The sequence below is a fragment of the Manis javanica genome, chromosome 2 (assembly GCF_040802235.1).
Source record: "Manis javanica isolate MJ-LG chromosome 2, MJ_LKY, whole genome shotgun sequence".
NCBI lineage: Eukaryota > Metazoa > Chordata > Mammalia > Pholidota > Manidae > Manis > Manis javanica.
Genome location: NC_133157.1, coordinates 106,495,574 through 106,516,848, shown reverse-complemented (window position 1 = coordinate 106,516,848; position 21,275 = coordinate 106,495,574). Strand labels below are relative to the sequence as shown.

The 21,275-nt window shown below is 37.9% G+C and overlaps 1 protein-coding gene across 1 annotated transcript in view; it reads right to left on the bottom strand.

The window, feature by feature from the left end:
- Positions 1-21,275, bottom strand: part of ARHGAP21 (Rho GTPase activating protein 21) — a 133,699-nt gene that overhangs the window by 21,541 nt on the left and 90,883 nt on the right. The window contains 3 exon segments of the mRNA XM_073229076.1: positions 1,210-1,312; positions 1,454-1,612; positions 18,189-20,082. Of these exon segments, the coding sequence (XP_073085177.1) occupies positions 1,210-1,312; positions 1,454-1,612; positions 18,189-20,082 (2,156 nt within the window).

Below are 21,275 nucleotides of genomic sequence, written 5' to 3'. Positions count from 1 at the left end.
TTATGTTTAAAAGAAAAGAAAAACATACAAATTTGAGAAGTAAACATGGAAGAATTTTATTACAAATCTGAAGGAGAGAAAGGTTTTTTTCAGTATGACTCAAAATCCAAAGGCCATATAAAAATTCCAAAATTTGACTGCAAGGAAAGGGTCAACATTTTTGCATGGTTAAAAAAAAAGCTAAGAAAACCAAATGAAAAATATTGAACTGGAAAAGACTTGCCACATTTATCTCAGAAAAGAGCTTGTTTCCTTTATATAAAGAGCTCCCAGAATTCAATAAGAAAAACCAGTCGGAAAATGGGAAAAGGTATGAAAAAGCAGTTGCACAAAAAAAGAAATATAAATATCTCTTAGATATACATGTTATGATCTTCAATTAATAACAAATTTCAAATTAAAGTTAAAACAAGATACCATTAGATTTAAAAAAAATCAAAAGTTAACTAACATGCTCTGTTGGTGAGGGGAACAGCAGAGACTTGTACACGGTAGTGGGAATGTAATTTGGTATAAATTATGGATAGAAACTGAAAATGGATATTAAAATAAAAACACACACATACCCCTTGATGTTAACAGTTCTTTTCCCAAACATACTCACTTATATTCTAAGTAAACTATGTACAAATACAGTCACTGAAGTATTGCTTGTGGTAGTGTAAGACTGATTGCAATCTAAATGTCTATCAATAGAATATAGAATACTGCTTAAATATATCATGGTACAAATTCAACAGAAATTTAAACAATCATGAAAAAGAATGAGCCAGGAATATATGCACTGACTGATCTCCAAGATCAGTGTGTATAGCATCTATCATTTGTTTCTAAAAAGAACTAGAATACACACACATTATATATGCATGTGTAAATATGTTGTGATTTTATGCACAGAAGAGCTCTGGAATTAAGAAAACAGTAACATAGTTATGTCTAAGAGTAGAACTGGGTTAAACTGGAGGCCTAGAGTGGGAGTGATTATTTAATACATATAATTTTTGTATTGTTTGCATATTACTGATTTTTAAGTATTAATTTTTAAAAATTCAAAGGAATATATTACTGACAAATTTTATTTTTTATTTGCATTTCTAATATCACAAAGTTAGAAAGTTTGTTAGAGCATCATTAAATTCAGTATTTATATGTCAAAGTCATGTTAAACACCCATAAACAAACAATTAACATAATGTGCTTGACACTTACAATTTTGCGTCCTCTCTGTAATCATCCAGGCCCTCATCATATGATTTTGATCTTTCTGTCTTTGAGCTGGGCTGAGCATCCAGGTGAGGGGGTCCAACAGATTCTGTAATTAAAATCCAACATTTAGATGTTGAGAAGTGGTTTATAGATCCTTTTAATGGTGAAAAGATCATAGTTTGCCATAGCATTCTAAATAGAAAACTGAGAATGAGAGGTGGTTTATAGAACCACTCAGTGAGCATACCCTGGTCATGGGAGAGCTGACGCCGAATTAGAGGAGCTGATGTTGTGAGGCTGGGAGGGACTGTTCCTATAGAGGGCACCTGGGAGGTGGAGGCTGAGATGACAGCAGAGGCGGGGATGTGTGCAATGTCATGGTCAATGCTTGGGCTAGCTGGTTCATCTGTAAGATAAAATGAAAATAGATATTAGAAGGTTAAATGACTAGCTATTACTAATAACAACATTAACAGAACAGTCGATATTCACTACTAAAAGAACCAGATAAATATTTTAACACCTAACCACTAAAGTACCAATAATGGCACATTTGGTCTGTTAGTCTATTTATACAGTTATTACTCTATTAATGTCAAGTAATTCTGAGAATAGGGTCTAAGTAAGTAAGTTGCTTCTTCCACCCACCTGTTAATATCTTTGCTAACTGATATGCCATATACCAAAGTTTATAGGTATTCAGAACCTAAACTTATAGAAGCAGAACAATACACCACCCAAAAAGAATTATTTTACACATATTAAATGTGTTACACATTATCATTTCAGGAAGCTAAGTGAGGTGATTTTACTGAGGCTTAACTTTCAGGGTACCAAGTCCTAAAACCTCCCCCAACACAAACACACAAAAAGTGTATTTTAAATTTTTGTAGAAAAATAATAAAGTACAGCCTATAGCTTACAGAAGAAGTCACACATTGTCAAGGCTACTGCTATAGATAAAAGGCTAACCTCCCCCTGAAATTCATATGTTGACTTAAACCCTAATGTGAAGATATTTGGAGGTGAGCCTTTGGAAACTAATTAGGTCTTGAGGGTGGAGCCCTCATGAATGCAACTAGTGGCCTTAAAAAAGATGCCTGAGAGAGCTTCCTTGCCCTTTCAGCCAGGTGAGGACACAATGCTTATGAACCAGGAACTGAGCCCTCAGCAGAGACCGAATCTGCTAGCACCCTGGTCTTGGACTTCCTCCCTCCAGAAACGTGAGGAAATAGGTATTTGTCATTTAAGCCCCCTAGTCTATGGTATTTCTGTCATTAGCAGCCCAAATGGGCTAAAACAGCCACCGCTAGTTTATTTTGGTACCTTTGTACAAATCAAAGCAGGTGCCCTTTTCCCCAAGTAGATGTAGGCCTTCACTCAGAGGAGAAATCCCCATTTGCCCCCTTAAGCAGATGCTCTCGTACCCACTGTAAAAATATAAATATTCGGAGCCAGGATGGCGGTGTGAGTAGAGCAGTGGAAATCTCCTCCCCAAAACACATAGAGCTATGAAAATATAACAAAGAAAAATCTTCCTAAAATAGAGACCACAGGACACAGGACAACATCCAGACCACATCCACACCTGCAAGGAACCAGCGCCTTGCGAAGGGGGTAAGATACAAGCCCCGGCCCGGCGGGACCCGAGCGCCCCTCCCCCCGGCTCCCGGCGGGTGGAGAGAAACCGGAGCGGTTTTTTTTTTTTTTTTTTTTTTTGGCGAGCGCTTTTTGGAAGCCTTAGAGGGACGGGCCCCCGTTGCTGGGGAGGCAGGGTGGCGGGACCGGTGAGCAGGTGCCTGGGAACGGCGCCGGAGGACAAAGAATATCCCGCGTTTCTCCCTGCGGGACCGGTGGGCGGGTGCCTGAGACCGGCACTTGAGGACAGAGGAAATCGTGCGTTTTTCCCCTTTTTTTTTCTCTTTTCTGCGAGTGCTTTTTGGAAGCCTAAAAGGGACAGGGACCCCGGTGCTAGGGAGGCAGGGCAGCGGGACTGGTGAGCGGGTGCCTGGGACCGGCACCTGAGGACAAAGAATATCCCGCGTTTTTCCCTGTGGGACCGGTGGGTGGGTGCCTGAGACCGGCACCTGAGGACGGAAGAAATCGCGCGTTTTTCCCCTTTTTTTCTCTCTTTTTGGCGAGTGCTTTTTGGAAGCCTTGAAGGGACAGGGACCCCGGTGCTAGGGAGGCAGGGCGGCGGGACTGGTGAGCGGGTGCCTGGGACCAGTGCCTGAGGACAAAGAATATCGAGCGTTCCTTCCCTGCGGGACCGGTGGGTGGGTGCTTTTTGGAAGCCTTGAAAGGACAGGGACCCTGGTGCTAGGGAGACAGGGCAGCAGGACCAGTGAGCGGGTGCCTGGGACCGGCACCTGAGGACAAAAAAAAAAAAAAAAAAAAAAAAAAAAATCGCTTGTTTTTTCCATTTTTTTTTTTTTTTCATTCTTTCTGTTCCCTCTCTCATTGTTGCTGTTGTTGTTTTGGTTTGGAGAGTGCTTTTTGGAAGTCTTAAAGGGGCAGGACAGGTCACTTAGACCAGAGGCAGGGAATCTGGGGATCTCTGGGCACTCTAACCCCCTGGGCAGCAGGGAGCACAGAGGCCCCTTACGGAGATAAATAGCCTCCTGGCCGCTCCCCCTCCAACGGGGCTCCACCATTTTGGAGGAACAGCCCCAGCCAGGCCAAGCCCACAGCAACAGCGGAGATAAACCCCAAAGCAACTGGGCAGGAAGCAGAAGCCCTGTCTGCGCACAGCTGCCCAGCACAAGCAACTAGAGGTCGCTATTCTCCCAGGAAAAGGCTACAAACCAACAAGAAGGGAAGCTTTTCCAGCGGTCACTTGTACCAGCTCTGCAAACTATCTCTATCACCATGAAAAGGCAAAACTACAGGCAGACAAAGATCACAGAGACAACACCTGAGAAGGAGACAGACCTAACTAGTCCTCCTGAAAAAGAATTCAAAATAAAAATCATGAACATGCTGACAGAGATGCAGAAAAAAATGCAAGAGCAATGGGATGAGATGCAGAGAAAAATGCAAGAGCAGTGGGATGAGATGCAGAAAAAAATGCAAGAACAGTGGGATGAAGTCCGGAAGGAGATCACAGATGTCAGGAAAGAGATCACAGAAGTGAAACAATCCCTGGAAGGATTTATAAGCAGAATGGATAAGATGCAAGAGGCCATTGAAGGAATAGAAGCCAGAGAACAGGAACGTATAGAAGCTGACATAGAGAGAGATAAAAGGATCTCCAGGAATGAAACAACACTAAGAGAAATATGTGACCAATACAAAAGGAAAAACATTTGTATTATAGGGATACCAGAAGAGGAAGAAAGAGGAAAAGGGATAGAAAGTGTCTTTGAAGAAATAATTGCTGAAAACTTCCCCAAACTGGGGGAGGAAATAATCGAACAGACCATGGAATTATACAGAACCCCCAACAGAAAGGATCCAAGGAGGACAACACCAAGACACATAATAATTAAAATGGCAAGGATCAAGGACAAGGAAAGAGTTTTAAAGGCAGCTAGAGAGAAAAAGGTCACCTACAAAGGAAAACCAATCAGGCTAACATCAGACTTCTCAACAGAAACCCTACAGGCCAGAAGAGAATGGCATGATATACTTAATGCAATGAAACAGAAGGGCCTTGAACCAAGGATACTGTATCCAGCACGACTATCATTTAAATATGATGGTGGGATCAAACAATTCCCAGACAAGCAAAAGCTGAGGGAATTTGCTTCCCACAAACCACCTCTACAGGGCATCCTACAGGGACTGCTCTAGATGGGAGCACCCCTAAAAAGAGCACAAAACAAAACACACAACATATGAAGAATGGAGGAGGAATAAGAAGGGAGAGAAGAAAAGAATCTCCAGACAGTGTATATAACAGCTCAATAAGCAAGCTAAGTTAGGCAGTAAGATACTAAAGAAGCTAACCTTGAACCTTTGGTAACCACGAATCTAAAGCCTGCAATGGCAATAAGTACATATCTCTCAATAGTCACCCTAAATGTAAATGGACTTAATGCACCAATCAAAAGACATAGAGTAATAGAATGGATAAAAAAGCAAGACCCATCTATATGCTGCTTACAAGAAACTCACCTTAAACCCAAAGATAAGCATAGACTAAAAGTCAAGGGATGGAAAAACATATTTCAGGCAAACAACAGTGAGAAGAAAGCAGGGGTTGCTGTACTAATATCAGACAAAATAGACTTCAAAACAAAGAAAGTAACAAGAGATAAAGAAGGCCACTACATAATGATAAAGGGCTCAGTCCAACAAGAGGATATAACCATTCTAAATATATATGCACCCAATACAGGAGCACCAGCATATGTGAAGCAAATACTAACAGAACTAAAGAGGGAAATAGACTGCAATGCATTCATTGTAGGAGACTTCAACACACCACTCACCCCAAAGGATAGATCCACCGGGCAGAAAATAAGTAAAGACACACAGGCACTGAACAACACACTAGAACAGATGGACCTAATAGACATCTATAGAACTCTACATACAAAAGCAACAGGATATACATTCTTCTCAAGTGCACATGGAACATTCTCCAGAATAGACCACGTACTAGCTCACAAAAAGAGCCTCAGTAAATTCCACAATATTGAAATTCTACCAACCAATTTTTCAGACCACAAAGGTATGAAAGTAGAAATAAATTCTACAAAGAAAACAAAAAGGCTCACAAACACATGGAGGCTTAACAACATGCTACTAAATAATCAATGGATCAATGAACAAATCAAAATAGAGATCAAGGAATATATAGAAACAAATGACAACAACAACACTAAGCCCCAACTTCTGTGGGATGCAGCGAAAGCAGTCTTAAGAGGAAAGTATATAGCAATCCAGGCACACTTGAAGAAGGAAGAACAATCCCAAATGAATAGTCTAACATCACAATTATTAAAACTGGAAAAAGAAGAACAAATGAGGCCTAAAGTCAGCAGAAGGAGGGACATAATAAAGATCAGAGAAGAAATAAACAAAATTGAGAAGAATAAAACAATAGCAAAAATCAACGAAACCAAGAGCTGGTTCTTTGAGAAAATAAACAAAATAGATAAGCCTCTAGCCCAACTTATTAAGAGAAAAAGAGAGTCAACACAAATCAACATAATCAGAAATGAGAATGGAAAAATCACGACAGACTCCACAGAAATACAAAGAATTATTAAAGACTACTATGAAAACCTATATGCCAACAAGCTGGAAAACCTAGAAGAAATGGACAACTTCCTAGAAAAATACAACCTCCCAAGACTGACCAAGGAAGAAACACAAAAGTTAAACAAACCAATTACAAGCAAAGAAATTGAAACAGTAATCAAAAAACTACCCAAGAACAAAACCCCGGGGCCGGACGGATTTACCTCGGAATTTTATCAGACACACAGAGAAGACATAATACCCATTCTCCTTAAAGTGTTCCACAAAATAGAAGAAGAGGAAATACTCCCAAACTCATTCTATGAAGCCAACATCACCCTAATACCAAAACCAGGAAAAGACCCCACCAAAAAAGAAAATTACAGACCAATATCCCTGATGAATGTAGATGCAAAAATACTCAATAAAATATTAGCAAACAGAATTCAACAGTTTATCAAAAGGATCATACACCATGACCAAGTGGGGTTCATCCCAGGGATGCAAGGATGGTACAACATTCGAAAATCCATCAACATCATCCACCACATCAACAAAAAGAAAGACAAAAACCACATGATCATCTCCATAGATGCTGAAAAAGCATTTGACAAAATTCAACATCCATTCATGATAAAAACTCTCAGCAAAATGGGAATAGAGGGCAAGTACCTCAACATAATAAAGGCCATATATGATAAACCCACAGCCAGCATTATACTGAACAGCGAGAAGCTGAAAGCATTTCCACTGAGATCGGGAACCAGACAGGGATGCCCACTCTCCCCACTGTTATTTAACATAGTACTGGAGGTCCTAGCCACGGCAATCAGACAAAACAAAGAAATACAAGGAATCCAGATTGGTAAAGAAGAAGTTAAACTGTCACTATTTGCAGATGATATGATACTGTACATAAAAAACCCTAAAGACTCCACTCCAAAACTACTAGAACTGATATCGGAATACAGCAAAGTTGCAGGATACAAAATTAACACACAGAAATCTGTAGCTTTCCTGTACACTAACAACGAATCAATAGAAAGAGAAATCAGGAAAACAATTCCATTCACCATTGCATCAAAAAGAATAAAATACCTAGGAATAAACCTAACCAAGGAAGTGAAAGACTTATACTCTGAAAACTACAAGTCACTCTTAAGAGAAATTAAAGGGGACACTAATAAATGGAAACTCATCCCATGCTCATGGCTAGGAAGAATTAATATCGTCAAAATGGCCATCCTGCCCAAAGCAATATACAGATTTGATGCAATCCCTCTCAAATTACCAGCAACATTCTTCAATGAATTGGAACAAATAATTCAAAAATTCATATGGAAACACCAAAGACCCTGAATAGCCAAAGCAATCCTGAAAAAGAAGAATAAAGTAGGGGGGATCTCACTCCCCAACTTCAAGCTCTACTACAAAGCCATAGTAATCAAGACAATTTGGTACTGGCACAAGAACAGAGCCACAGACCAGTGGAACAGATTAGAGACCCCAGAAATTAACCCAAACATATATGGTCAATTAATATATGATAAAGGAGCCATGGACATACAATGGCAAAATGACAGTCTCTTCAACAGATGGTGCTGGCAAAACTGGACAGCTACATGTAGGAGAATGAAACTGGACCATTGTCTAACCCCATATACAAAGGTAAACTCAAAATGGATCAAAGACCTGAATGTAAGGCATGAAACCATTAAACTCTTGGAAAAAAACATAGGCAAAAACCTCTTAGACATAAACATGAGTGATCTCTTCTTGAACATATCTCCCCGGGCAAGAAAAACAACAGCAAAAATGAGCAAGTGGGACTACATTAAGCTGAAAAGCTTCTGTACAGCGAAAGACACCATCAATAGAACAAAAAGGAACCCTACAGTATGGGAGAATATATTTCAAAATGACAGATCCGATAAAGGCTTGACGTCCAGAATATATAAAGAGCTCACACGCCTCAACAAACAAAAAACAAATAACCCAATTAAAAAATGGGCAGAGGAACTGAACAGACAGTTCTCCAAAAAAGAAATACAGATGGCCAAGAGACACATGAAAAGATGCTCCACATCGCTAATTATCAGAGAAATGCAAATTAAAACTACAATGAGGTATCACCTCACACCAGTAAGGATAGCTGCCATCCAAAAGACAAACAACAACAAATGTTGGCGAGGCTGTGGAGAAAGGGGAACCCTCCTACACTGCTGGTGGGAATGTAAATTAGTTCAACCATTGTGGAAAGCAGTTTGGAGGTTCATCAAAATGCTCAAAACAGACCTACCTTTTGACCCAGGAATCCCACTCCTAGGAATTTACCCTAAGAACGCAGCAATCAAGTTTGAGAAAGACAGATGCACTCCTATGTTTATCGCAGCACTATTTACAATAGCCAAGAATTGGAAGCAACCTAAATGTCCATCGGTAGATGAATGGATAAGGAAGATGTGGTACATATACACAATGGAATACTACACAGCCATAAGAAGTGGAAAAATCCAACCATTTGCCGCAACATGGATGGAGCTGGAGAGTATTATGCTCAGTGAAATAAGCCAAGCGGAGAAAGAGAAATACCAAATGATGTCACTCATCTGAGGAGTATAGGAACAAAGGAAAAACTGAAGGAACAAAACAGCAGTGGAATTACAGAACCCAAAAATGGACTAACAGGTACCAAAGGGAAAGGAACTGGGGAGGATGGGTGGGCAGGGAGGGATAAGGGGGGGGAAGAAAAAGGGGGGTATTAAGATTAGCATGCATGGGGGGGAGGGAGCAAGGGGAGGGTGGGCTGCACAACACAGAGAGGACAAGTAGTGACTCTACAACATTTTGCTAAGCTGATGGACAGTGACCGTAATGTGGTTGTTAGGGGGGACCTGATATAGGGGAGAGCATAGTAAACATAGTATTCTTCATGTAAGTGTAGATTAAAAATTTTAAAAAAAAAAAAAGAAAGAAAGAAAGAAAGAAGGAAAAGGGGGATTACTCCTTAACAGGATAAAACTATTGGTAAACCAAAGATCAACGCATGCTTTAAATATCCTTAATGTTGATCACTTAAAGGGTGTCAGATGATCAGCTATGGAGGTACTCTTTTCTGATAATATTCCTTTCTCTTAATTAAAAAAAAAAAAAAAAAAGCAGTTACTGTGTGCTGACCTCCAATGAGTTCTGCACAGTGGTATAGAGGGCATGTCAAAGTGTGGGCAAAGGGTCTGTTTGTTTCTATGCAGGAGATCAAGGCCTAGCTTGGATACCCAGAAAATGAACTAAGATACGATATGAGGAGGAGCTTCCGGCATCAGCACTCTCTGGAGGACTTGTGCCGGGGGATGATCATCAAAAAGCCTCCACAGGGATCCGGACGATGCTGCGGTTGTGGCTGCATCCAGCCCACCGTCTCCTGGACTTGCCATAAGAATGAGGAGGGAGATGTCTAGGCTGGCATGTGCATACAGTGAGACAACGAATTTGACCGGATCTGTACTGTTGGAACTCAACCAGGAGTTGGGAGGGGTGCAAGTTGTAGCACTCCAAAATCTCATGACTATAGACTATCTATGGTTAAAAGAACATATGGGATGTGAACAGATCCCAGAAATGGGCTGCTTTAATTCGTCTGATGGTTCAAGTACAGTTGGACAATATCCATCATATCATAGATAAATTTTCACAAATGCCTAGGGTGCCTAAATGGTTTTCTTGGCTTCACTGGAGATGGATGGTAATTATAGATTTGCTTTGTTTATGTCACCGTATTCCTATTATGTTAATATGTGTGTGCAAATTAGTTAGTAGTTTAAAACCTATACATACTTAAGGTACTATACAAGAAGATATGTCAAAGAAATAATCAATCCTCCCAAGTTTCCTTCGTATGCTACATCTATAGCTTTTCTTCTTCCTTCCTAATTACAACCCTTAAATAGAATTCGTGCCTCATATCGAATTTACCGAGTATCATAATTCCTCCAGGTGGTAAAGATACCTCGAGACAAGTGCTGGGCATAGAAGCCACAGGGCATAAATCTGCAAAGAAGTAAAAAGCTAACCTTTGCAAACAATATGGCTTCTCTCTCACTTACCAACTTTACATTTCCCTGTATGGCCCCGGAAGATGACTGGTTAGCCAGAGACGGGTAAGATTCCTCAAGGGAGGAACAACCTAAGACAGGCACAGTCGCAGGGGGGCCATCAGGTGAGAATTTGGGGATCAACAGAGGTGAGGCTCAGAACCTCACCCCCCCTGCTTTGAGAGAAATCTTCTGCATCCGTGGATGTCTTGCTGCCCTTGTCTAGCCTGGATTAATACTTAGTCCATAGGCACACACCTGATCATCTGATCATCTACATTTGCCTTCTTACAGCACTAAACTATGTTTTCTACCTTTATCTTGCATCTACCTACCACTTCAGCATTTTATTAAAAATAAAAATAATAATAATAATAGGAGAAATGTGGGATCAACATATAAATCAAGTACAAAAATCAAACAAATATTCATATTTGATCTGATTGTTTATAGGTCATATTGCATGATCAAAACCGAAAGTTTCTGTGATGACTGCCCTTGTACTGTTCACCATGTAAGAATTTATTCACTATGTAAGAATTCGTTCACCATGTAAGAACTTGTTCGTTATGCTTCAGAAGATTGGAGACTGACGAGAATTAGGCTTGAGATGGATTAATGATTGTACATTGAGCGTTGACCCCCCTATACTGAATTTTATTGTTGTTAACAACCATTTGATCAATAAATATGAGAGATGCCCTCTCAAAAAAAAAAAATAAAAAAAAAATATAAATATTCTAGGTGTTATGAATTTTAAGCTTCTCAAGAGCCTGTTACTGTCAAGGACAGAAATGCATCTGTGAATGCACTTGCACGTGTAATAACAACAGCTGTCATACTAATAGTGCTTTCTAGGTAATACCACCGATCTAAATACTATATTATTTCATTTAATTTTCATGAAATCCTGTGAAGTAAGTACTACTGTAAAACAAAGAAACAAAGACAGAAAGGTAAAATATCTTGTGTAGTTACCAAGCCACAGGAATAGAATCTGAATGCAGATAATCTGATACCAGAGTTCTTGCTCTGTAAGTATAAATTATATTTGTTTTCCAAATTTGTGAACAATAGGTCTTTAAAATTTTTTTACTCTTATAAACACATCACTGATTTAAATTCTAATAGTTTGGACCAAGAGAATGTAATTTAATAGTATTCCAGAACTATACTCCTTAAAATTAAATGCCCTAAGTATTAAAAAATCTTAACAAAACTATTTAAAGAATATACTATAATAATGAAACAGTGTTTTGATTTCTTGATTTAAGAGGCCAAACTATTTTAATTTTGACCAAATTCTAGGAATTGCCTAATATTTAATGATCAACATTTTATTCAGGATGTCTAATAATGTTATAAAATTATAGCATTTCCATTTTATTTTAAATCAGTAAATTCTGACTTTAAGTTTATTTTTTGTTTCTACAATTTTCTTCAAAAGCAGCTCTTCATATTTTAGCAATATAAAACACTTTGAAATTTCTCTAAGTTGCTTTTACTAAATATATGGCAATTAATATTATATGTTAATGAGAATGCAATAATTCTTTCTCCAAAAATAAGGAGAAACTGAGGTTGGTAAATTAATCGAATAAGGGTAAAAACTGAATTTTACTAAAGGTTGTAGTAGTCTTTAAAAAACTGTCATTAGGACTTAAATGATCACAAATTAACAAAGTTTTTCCAATGATACATATGTATAAAGTAAATTGATCTTATGATGGAGGCTGCAGGCCCACAATTCTGTTATGGATTCGTGAGTACTGACATGAATGGTAAAATAGTATATTCTTTAGAAACTATCTGGCTTAGTAGTTAAAATAAATTTCAGTAGTGAAAACATTCACTGGGGTATTCAGATGAGATCTGTTGCATAAATCCATATACAGAAAAGACACAAAGAGCATTTTAAAACACCAAGATGATGTTCCTATAAAAAGCAGCATTTCTTGAAGTGGAGCAACTATCCCCCTGGGGATGTGTGGTTATCACATGTCAAGGAGTGTCTAGATGATGCCTTGGGAAAAATCTTACAAGAGAATCAATTTTATGCCTTGCAAAGTAATTTAAAGCATTTCAGAATTCATTTATTTAAAATTAAATATCGTGGAGTAAAAATCAAAATGTACACAGATTAAACATCAAACAAAATTTTAAAGGCAATTTTTTTACAACTCTGGACTTCCTGGAGGTACGTGTTCAATCTTCTTTGACTTACTATATTACGGAGAACATTTTTGTAACACACCGGACGTAAATAATCTGTTTCAAGTCTATGGGTGCACAAGGGGCTAGAACAAACACCCATCTGTTTCAGGGAATAAGAGGAATGGAGGAAGTGTGGGCGAGAGATTAGAGCATCCTACTTACACACTCAGTCCTGTCTGCATTCTTTAGAATAAATGTATTTACTACTCTGTTAAGTGGGATAGTCAGCACAGCCTTAAGATAGACCATATTAGCACAATAAGTTCTTTAAATATAAAAAGGGCAAGTGGCAGTTTTACTTTTACATTTGCCATGGATAATGGGTTACAACTACTTTGCTGAATCCTGCAGTTCCCATAGATTGGGCAAGTAAAGGTTTTCAGATTTTGTGGGTTTGTGTGATGTGAGGGGCACAGGTGTATGAAAAATGACCCAGCTTACCAGTTGACAAATGCTTGAAGTATTAATTACAAGAAATCTAACATTTACTTAAAAATAATTTAATAAACATTAGGCACCAATTTCACCAATTTTTCTTTAAAATGGTTAATGTTTGCACATAAACTAAGCAAGCCATTAGGAAACCAGGAAGATTGAGTAGGGGGCCTGTCTTGTCTGACTTTGTGGAAGCCCCTTCTTTTTCCTGGATATTGAATTCATTATCTGTAGAATAATGAAATTGGGCTAGGAACATCAGAAGGGTCAATTCTAATTTAAGAGGCCTACAGTAATAAATCATTAAAGAGGTAAAATTATCTGTTTAATTGGTATAATAATATAAATACTTTTAGGTTTTCCTAAGTCAGATTTGTTATGGGGCTTTTGAGGTTTTAATCTTTTTTAAAAACTGACAGATCTAGCTGAGAGTGTAGCTAATATTGGATCTATTTTCAACATTCAAGGCACTAGCTGAAAATCTAGAAAGTCTATTTTATGGAAACAATTCCATAGTTTTTATACATACTAAGTTAAAAAGAATTACTTCCCTAAATGAGCATAGTGTTCTTGGGCTTACAGAAAAATTTGAAATATTTTAGGATAAAAGCTAATGCTTCTACCAAAATGAAGATATATGAGCATCTAAAATTATTCCATGGGAAACAGTTTTGTTAACAAAATTGGACCACATAAATTTACTTAGTGAAAAGACGTCAAATCGAACTTGTGAAATTGGAGTTAAGAATGGTGAATATTAGATTTAAAATTATTTTTTAGGTTAAGATTTAAAGGAGGAAAAGACCACATATTTTTAGTACATTTTTAGGGCACTGTTGAAAAACTATGAGATTTGGAGCCAGCAGGTTATCAACTCAGTTGGTTGCGTGCTGAGAAACCTCAAGCAAGCTGCTTACCTTTTCTTAACCATAAAGTGGATATTCACTCCTCACTCAGATTTCCTACCGGGTTGTCACAGGACTGGTTTGTGAAATACTTGTTAAGTTATACAGTACTACAGAAGTTGGGTGTGGGTTTTTTTGGTTATTATATTTAAAATTACCTTACAGCATTACTCAAATAACAAGCAAAAATCTCTACCTTAGCTTAAGAACCAATGAAGTCACATTTTGGAGGCAACCTGATATATGAAAAAAATTATAAAATGAGAGTATAATATTTCTCTTTACAGATTTGCTTGGTAAAAGACTCAGTACATATCATTACAGGATGGGGCTGGCAGGCTCATCATATCCTCCTGTAATTGCCCTTTAGGCGCTAGAGATTAAAGGTCCCCAAAAAAACTGGGTATATGGGGATAGGCACCCATTCCCATTGGGCAAGTTTCAGACAGCTCAGCTCACCAATACAGATACTGTAATCCAGCTATACACATATATCTTACATGCTTTAAAACTTCTAAATTGGTTTATCATGGCAGGGCCAATACTGCTGTGCCAATCCAATTTTACATAGGCTAACACTAAGCACATTCATATTAGCCAACTCTGGGGTGAGAACAAGAAGTATGAGAAATATGCTAAAAAGGTTGGGGGTGGGGGGGAATGAGCTTGAGAACAACTCTGGGTGTGGGTAATACAGCTATAGTTTCTTTAAGAGTTACAAAAGTAGTATATTAAGTCAGTAGCATAGAATACATCTTAATTCCTGCTACTAAATGTCAAATTGCTTATGAACTCATTACTCATTTTGTTTTATATTTATTTGTAAAAGACACTAAAATTTATTTCCAGTACTTACTATGAAGCCTCACAAAATATGTGTGTGTGTGTGGGGGTGGTGGTGGTGGTGGTGGTAAACAAAATACTGTTAATAACTGATAATTTAAAAACAAATAAAATGGTTTGCCAATTTAAAAAAATCTTTATAAACCAAATATCGAATGTTAAATGTGTAAAAAATGTTGGAAAATCTTCTTTCTATAAGATATATCATTAGCTCTGTATTATAGGTAACTAAATAAATGAATTGGCTCCATTCTCTGATATTTTGGGAATACAGCCAAAGCACTTATTATTACCATTATCATTTTTGCATTAGTCTATACTGTTTTCAAATAACAAAGAATAATGATTAAAATCACAGAATACAAGTTCTGGAGTGTGACAATACAAAAGCAAAGCAAATCTTCTTTTGTTCCTTTTAATTTAAATGTTCCAAAAAAATACCATAGAGGCCAACATTCTCCAAAGTATGTTTTAGGAAATACCAAACTGAGACTCTAAATAAAAGAATTCACAGTCAAATATTTCTGAGGAAAACTGTATTATACCCTGCCTAGAAAATATATAATAGCACATTAATGATTCTGAGAATCTTGTGGTAAATACAAAACAAATAAAACTTTCAGCATACTATGTAAATCCAGCATTTTTAAATTTATTTGATCATTGATTTTTTCTTTTCCTTAATCAAATGGTGTTAGTGTTCCTGGCTACTTTGTGAAACATTGCAAATAAGTCTCTTTTATTCCATTTCAGTATTGGTATCTATCCCAATAAAATTTGTATTTTTAAAATAACAAGATTGGACCAAAAAACACCAATGGGTCAGATAAAACTTTAAAACTCAACAATAAATGGATTCCTATATTAAATTATAGAATTTATAACTAATTAAATACTAAGTTCTTTTTTTGATTGATTATTTATATATTTCTGAATGTAATTTCTAACAAATATTTTTTGGACTCCAAATTCACAGTAAAGGATTTTTAGTTAATCAAAGAGCTAAAAGCTTCTCACAGTAAAAAGGCCAGTTTATTATGCAAAGGAAAGTATTTTTGACTTTATGTTCTAAAAGTTAGATAAATACTAAAATCAAATTCTTTTCAATGCCTTTATTTCAAATAACATTCAATTTTGTAAAAACCATGAAACTATGAAAGCTCAGGAGGCAATGGTTCACCTTAAGGCCTAAAACTTTTAAGGATGCTTACCTCCATGGACAACATTCACATAGAGTACATAGTGAAATAAATTGTGTGTTCATATTTCAGTTCCTTATTCTACCCTTTTCTACTGCTTAGGGTATAACTGACATTCCATAGTAATCACATGCTGTATATTATAGCTTTAGGAGGCATACATGAAATAAATAGACTATAAAGACATTTCTAAGCTGGGTGGCTTTTGAAAGTCATGATGCATAAAACAAATCTATAATATATGAAAATATATTAAAAAACTAGGATATGAAGGAGATTCTAATACATACTTCAAGTAGAGTCTGATCACAACTAATTAGTAAGCACTTTGAGTATACATTATTTATAAAAAATATAAGTTATAGAGAACTTTTTTTAGGCTGATTTTGATAGTCCCATAGCTCATCAGCTTTAAAAACTTTCTCCAAAGAAGAAAAACTCTGAAATATTACTCAAAGAGCAGCGGATTACATTGCAAAACTACAGAGAACTCTTCATGAATCTATGAGGTAGCTAAAAGGGCGAGGAAGAGTTTGGGCCATTGCCTCAAGACCAAGGCCCCCTCGCACCCCTCAGGTCTGGGGTGTGCTCTTCACAATGCACTCTCTATAAATGGTGCTCTGGAGTGGTGCTCTGTGATGAGGCTGACTCAGGGCAGTGGAGTCCTGGTCTCCACTGCTTATTAACTGTGTAACTTTAGGGAGGTTACTGAACATCCCTATAGCCTAAATTTCCTATTGATTAAATGAAGATAATACTAAGGACATATATGATGATCCTGTTAGCAGATTATCTCTTAGAGCTTTTCTTTTTTGGTTTTGCTATGCATTTAACCATCATCTCAAAAATTATCCTTTACCTATTATTTCAGCAAACACTTAGTGAGTGCTTTTTATATGTCAGGCAGTATTCTGAGAATTAAGGACACAGAAGTGACAAAAGGTCTAAAATCCTGGCTGTCATGTAGCTTATGTCAGCTCTGCAGAGAAACATGTAATCCATAAAAAATACAAAACATGTCAAGCAGCAACAAGTGTTATGAAGATAAACCAGTTTAAGGGGATAGAGAATGTCAAGTTATGTCTCTTTGTGCAGGGTACCTCTTTTATTAGATAACAGTCAGGAAAGGCTGCTTTGATAGGTAATATCTGACCAGAGGCCCAAACATAGTAAGGGAGAAAGGGTCTTGTGAGTGTATATGCAATGTGAATTTCTGTGGAACCTGTGAATATCTGTGGAATGGGCTGTGAACTGGTAGTGCCAGGCCCTGAAGGAGGACATGCTTGGTACAGTCCAGGGTTGCAAGGGGGCTAGCATGGCTGAAGATGGGGGGCACATACACAGAAGACAGGAGATGTGCCCAGAGGTGGAGCGGTGTGAGGCAGATCACAGAGGCCTTGCAGGCCACGGTGGGATTTTGGACTCTATTCTGGGTAACGTGGGAAGTAAATAGAGGGTTCTGGTCAGAGGAGTAGCATAACCTGATTTATACTTTTAAAACATCACACTGGCTGCTCTGTGGAGAATATACCCTGGGTATATGGGAACAGAATGAAAACTCAGTAAACAAGATAGCTGTTCTATAGCAGGACACATGCTTATAATTTAAATAATTTTTCCAAATCTATTCTAAGATCTACTCTAAATGCATTGTCAAAATATTTTGACAATGAAGAGGTGTTTTCATTCGGCCCAAGTAAAATCTACAAAGAAATAAGCTTTAGACAGTAAAATAGCACTGCTTAAATGAAAGGCTGATTTCTATCAAAGGGGTCCTACTCAGCTTTTGAGTCAGATGAATCATCAGGTAAGTATAATCTGGTTTGCTGAGTGCCTTGGCCCCAGAGGGAGGGAGTTTGTTTCATCAAAACAAAAATAAAAAATGGCACTGGGAACAAAGTTAGAAAACAAAACAAAAAATTGTTACTAGGATTAATTTTTGAGGGTACACACTTATAGTTCTGGTTTTATCTCAGCATATGAAATTCAGAACAAATGTTCTAAAATCACTGTGTGAAATTTCTGAGCCTCTTGAAATGAGAAATTCTTTGCTGAAAAGATTTAGGTTAAATATTCAACATAATGCCAATGACTATAAAGGAGCTCACCTATAAAGGGAATGGATGCCAAGGAATCACCAGGTGGACTGGTGCTGGAGACCTTCCTTTCCTCCATTCTCTTCATCTGCACCTCCCGGCGTGCGTCATTGGGCAGCCAGCAGGTGGTGTCTGATCCGGTGTCCTGGTCATTCACCGCCAAGATGTAAGACTGATGCCTTAAAGGCTGTGGGGTTTGGCGACCAGATGGTGGTTTTTCTCTTAGGATGACAATTTCTTTATCATCTAAAGTATTTGATTGCTGAATTTCAGCCTCTTGTAAATTTAAGTCTTGATTCCTCTGAGTGACAGATGATTCTAACTCTGAAGTGTCAGAGTTCTCATTCACCTGTGGGACAGGCTTGACAGCAGCTCCAGATAAAGAGGAGGGTTTCCCAGTCTCCACTTGGCGGTCAGGGGCACTTTCAGTTCTTAACCACGTTTGCTGATTCAGTAGACTGTTTTGATGTAAGTGATTTACTGGTCTTTGGTCTTTGATAGAAACATACGAGTTCTGGCTAAATGATGGTTTTGTGACATGCACAGAGGGTGCTTTTAGAGAATTACTTCGGACTTTCACAAGAGGTGACCTGTCTTGTGAAGTACCTCGAGGCAGTGACATTCCACAAGTAGTTTGCAAATTCCTGTTTGATTGAAGTGTTTTAAGATCTGGTGGGATTTTTTTAAACTGAGATGCAGATCCCACTCCTCGGCTACTCATTCGCCTGTTGTCAGAATTAACAATACTGGGAGCCACCGTAAAATTTGAACCTCGGAAAGATTTATGAATTTCTTGCTGCCTAGGTCTTTCATAAATACCTCGCCTATCATCCTGTTCAGTAAATCCACTCCACTTATAAGTCTGTTTTCGTTCTCCACTGGAATCAGGTATCTGACTTTCAGAACTGACATTTTCTAAGGGTTCACTCTGCCCCTCGATATAATCCCATGAACGAGTTCTATGATTACTAAAACTAACAGATGAAGATGTCAGAGCTCCTTGGGATGCACTTCTTGGGCAATACTTCATTAACAAAGAATCCTCCAGCCTTTCCTGGGACACACTGCGTTGCCGGATCTGGACGGAGTGGGGCCCCCGGTCATGAGAGGTGCTCCGACGTCGCACCTGCAAAGTAGTGCGGCTTGGTGCCACTGGGCTATAATCTGCTGTGCTCAGAGATGCTGCTCTTAAACTGTCTAATCTCTCTTGAATTGTCCGACAACCCATGTGCAATCGTCTGTTATCGATATACTCTTTGTAAGTTTTATAGTTTTTCCAGTCTATGTGTTGATGGGAATTTGGAGAGTAGTGGTTGACAGACACAGAGGGAGAATCCACAACTTGAGATCTATTGTTTGCCATCCCTTCAGAAGGTCCGCTGTAATTGCCAGATTTAAGTAAAATCCCAGAAGGTTCTAAGGATCTGGAGCCTGCAGTCTGATGAATTAGATGGGCAGTGGGAATTGATGGTGGTGATGTGGTTCTTGACACAGTTTTTAAAGAGGTCTGCTCATTTGCACCATACCTCACTTCTTCAGTTCTGTGTGGAGGAACTGTGTGGTTGTTTCTATTGGTTATCAAATCTACAATCTTCTCAGAAGGCACAATGACAGTCCTCACACTTTCATTGCAAACACACACCGCTGTGTTGGACTTTGCAACATCTGTTGGTGACGGAGGCACTTGTATTTCCATTCTGTAGGCCCTGCCAGGCTGAGTCAGTACAGGGGTACTGGTTTGCTGCTTGCTCGGGGATGACTCTGCAGGACATATTTCAATGGGCTGTGCCATGGCTGTAGGGGCAGATGGCAGCCAGGGATAGCAAATTGGAGGTGGTTCAGGTATATTGCGGGCATTGCCACTGTAGGCTTCATTGCCTTTCAGGTAGGCATCTTGAGAATACGCCTACATGGAAATGAGAGAAGAGTGTCATTAAAATTCATTTAAAAAAGAGTCAGTCCCGTTCTTACACTATTTTATTTTACTGTGCCCTGTCTCATTTCCAAATGACATCACTAAAGCAAGCATGCAAACACAAAGTAAGGGTACTCCACAAATTTAGAAATGGGCTAGTCTCAGAAATCAAATAAATTGCAGAGTTTGCAACAAATATAAACTACAACTGCCTTTTGCTCAAAAGATCTGAAATACACCCAATTAGATATAGCCATGTTGCTTCTAAAATTTTTCCAAGTCAAGTTTTATGATTTTTCAGCAGTCAACATGCTAAATGGCTGCCTAATAAATCTCAGCAAAATAAGGTTCTGATCTTTCGCCAGAGTGAAAGTGAAAATATTAAAAATCTCAGCCAAATACATTTTTACCTTAAGCAATGCTGCTATCATAAAGTCAACATAATATATTGAAGTGTCTTGTCAATTAATGATTAGTAAGTCCCTAAAAATAATCTATTTTGTTAAGTCCTTCAACAACCATGCTAAATATTTTAATATTTAAAATGAGAATATTCATGTTCAAGAAATTAAGCATCATATTAAAAGTATGGAAATATGAAAAAGGTAATTCATTTTCTGCATATAATTTGTAGTTTTTATTTTAAGCTAATGCAAAATTATGTTATATAAATTTATTTGGTCTCTTTTAGTTATTATAAGGACACAATTCTCAATTATTAAAAGGCAAGCATGCAGCTCAAATTTTTTTTTACCAGTTATTTATGAAATTATCTAGCAATATTTAAAGAAACTTAGGAATAACTGAAATTAAATACAGAAACTCTACAAAACAGAGCTAATCACTGTAACTCAGAACCATGTCCAGGATCTGACAATTAGGTGTGGTATCATATTACATAGCCTCCCTTGATCAAAACAAGCTTTATTCAAGATTATCATCACATGCTGTCTTTGCATTAGACAGCTTGCAAAGCTCAAGTGCAGCCACAAACATAACATAACAGCCAAATACTAGGGAAAGAGAGAGAAGGTGAGATACTTAAAAAAATGCAGCTACAGATGTTATGTTTTAACACCAGGATAAAAAAGAACACCAAACATAATAATAAACAACAAAGAAAACCATAGATTACAAACATTCTGCAATTAGTAAAATTAAAACTATGGAGGGGTTTCTCTAAG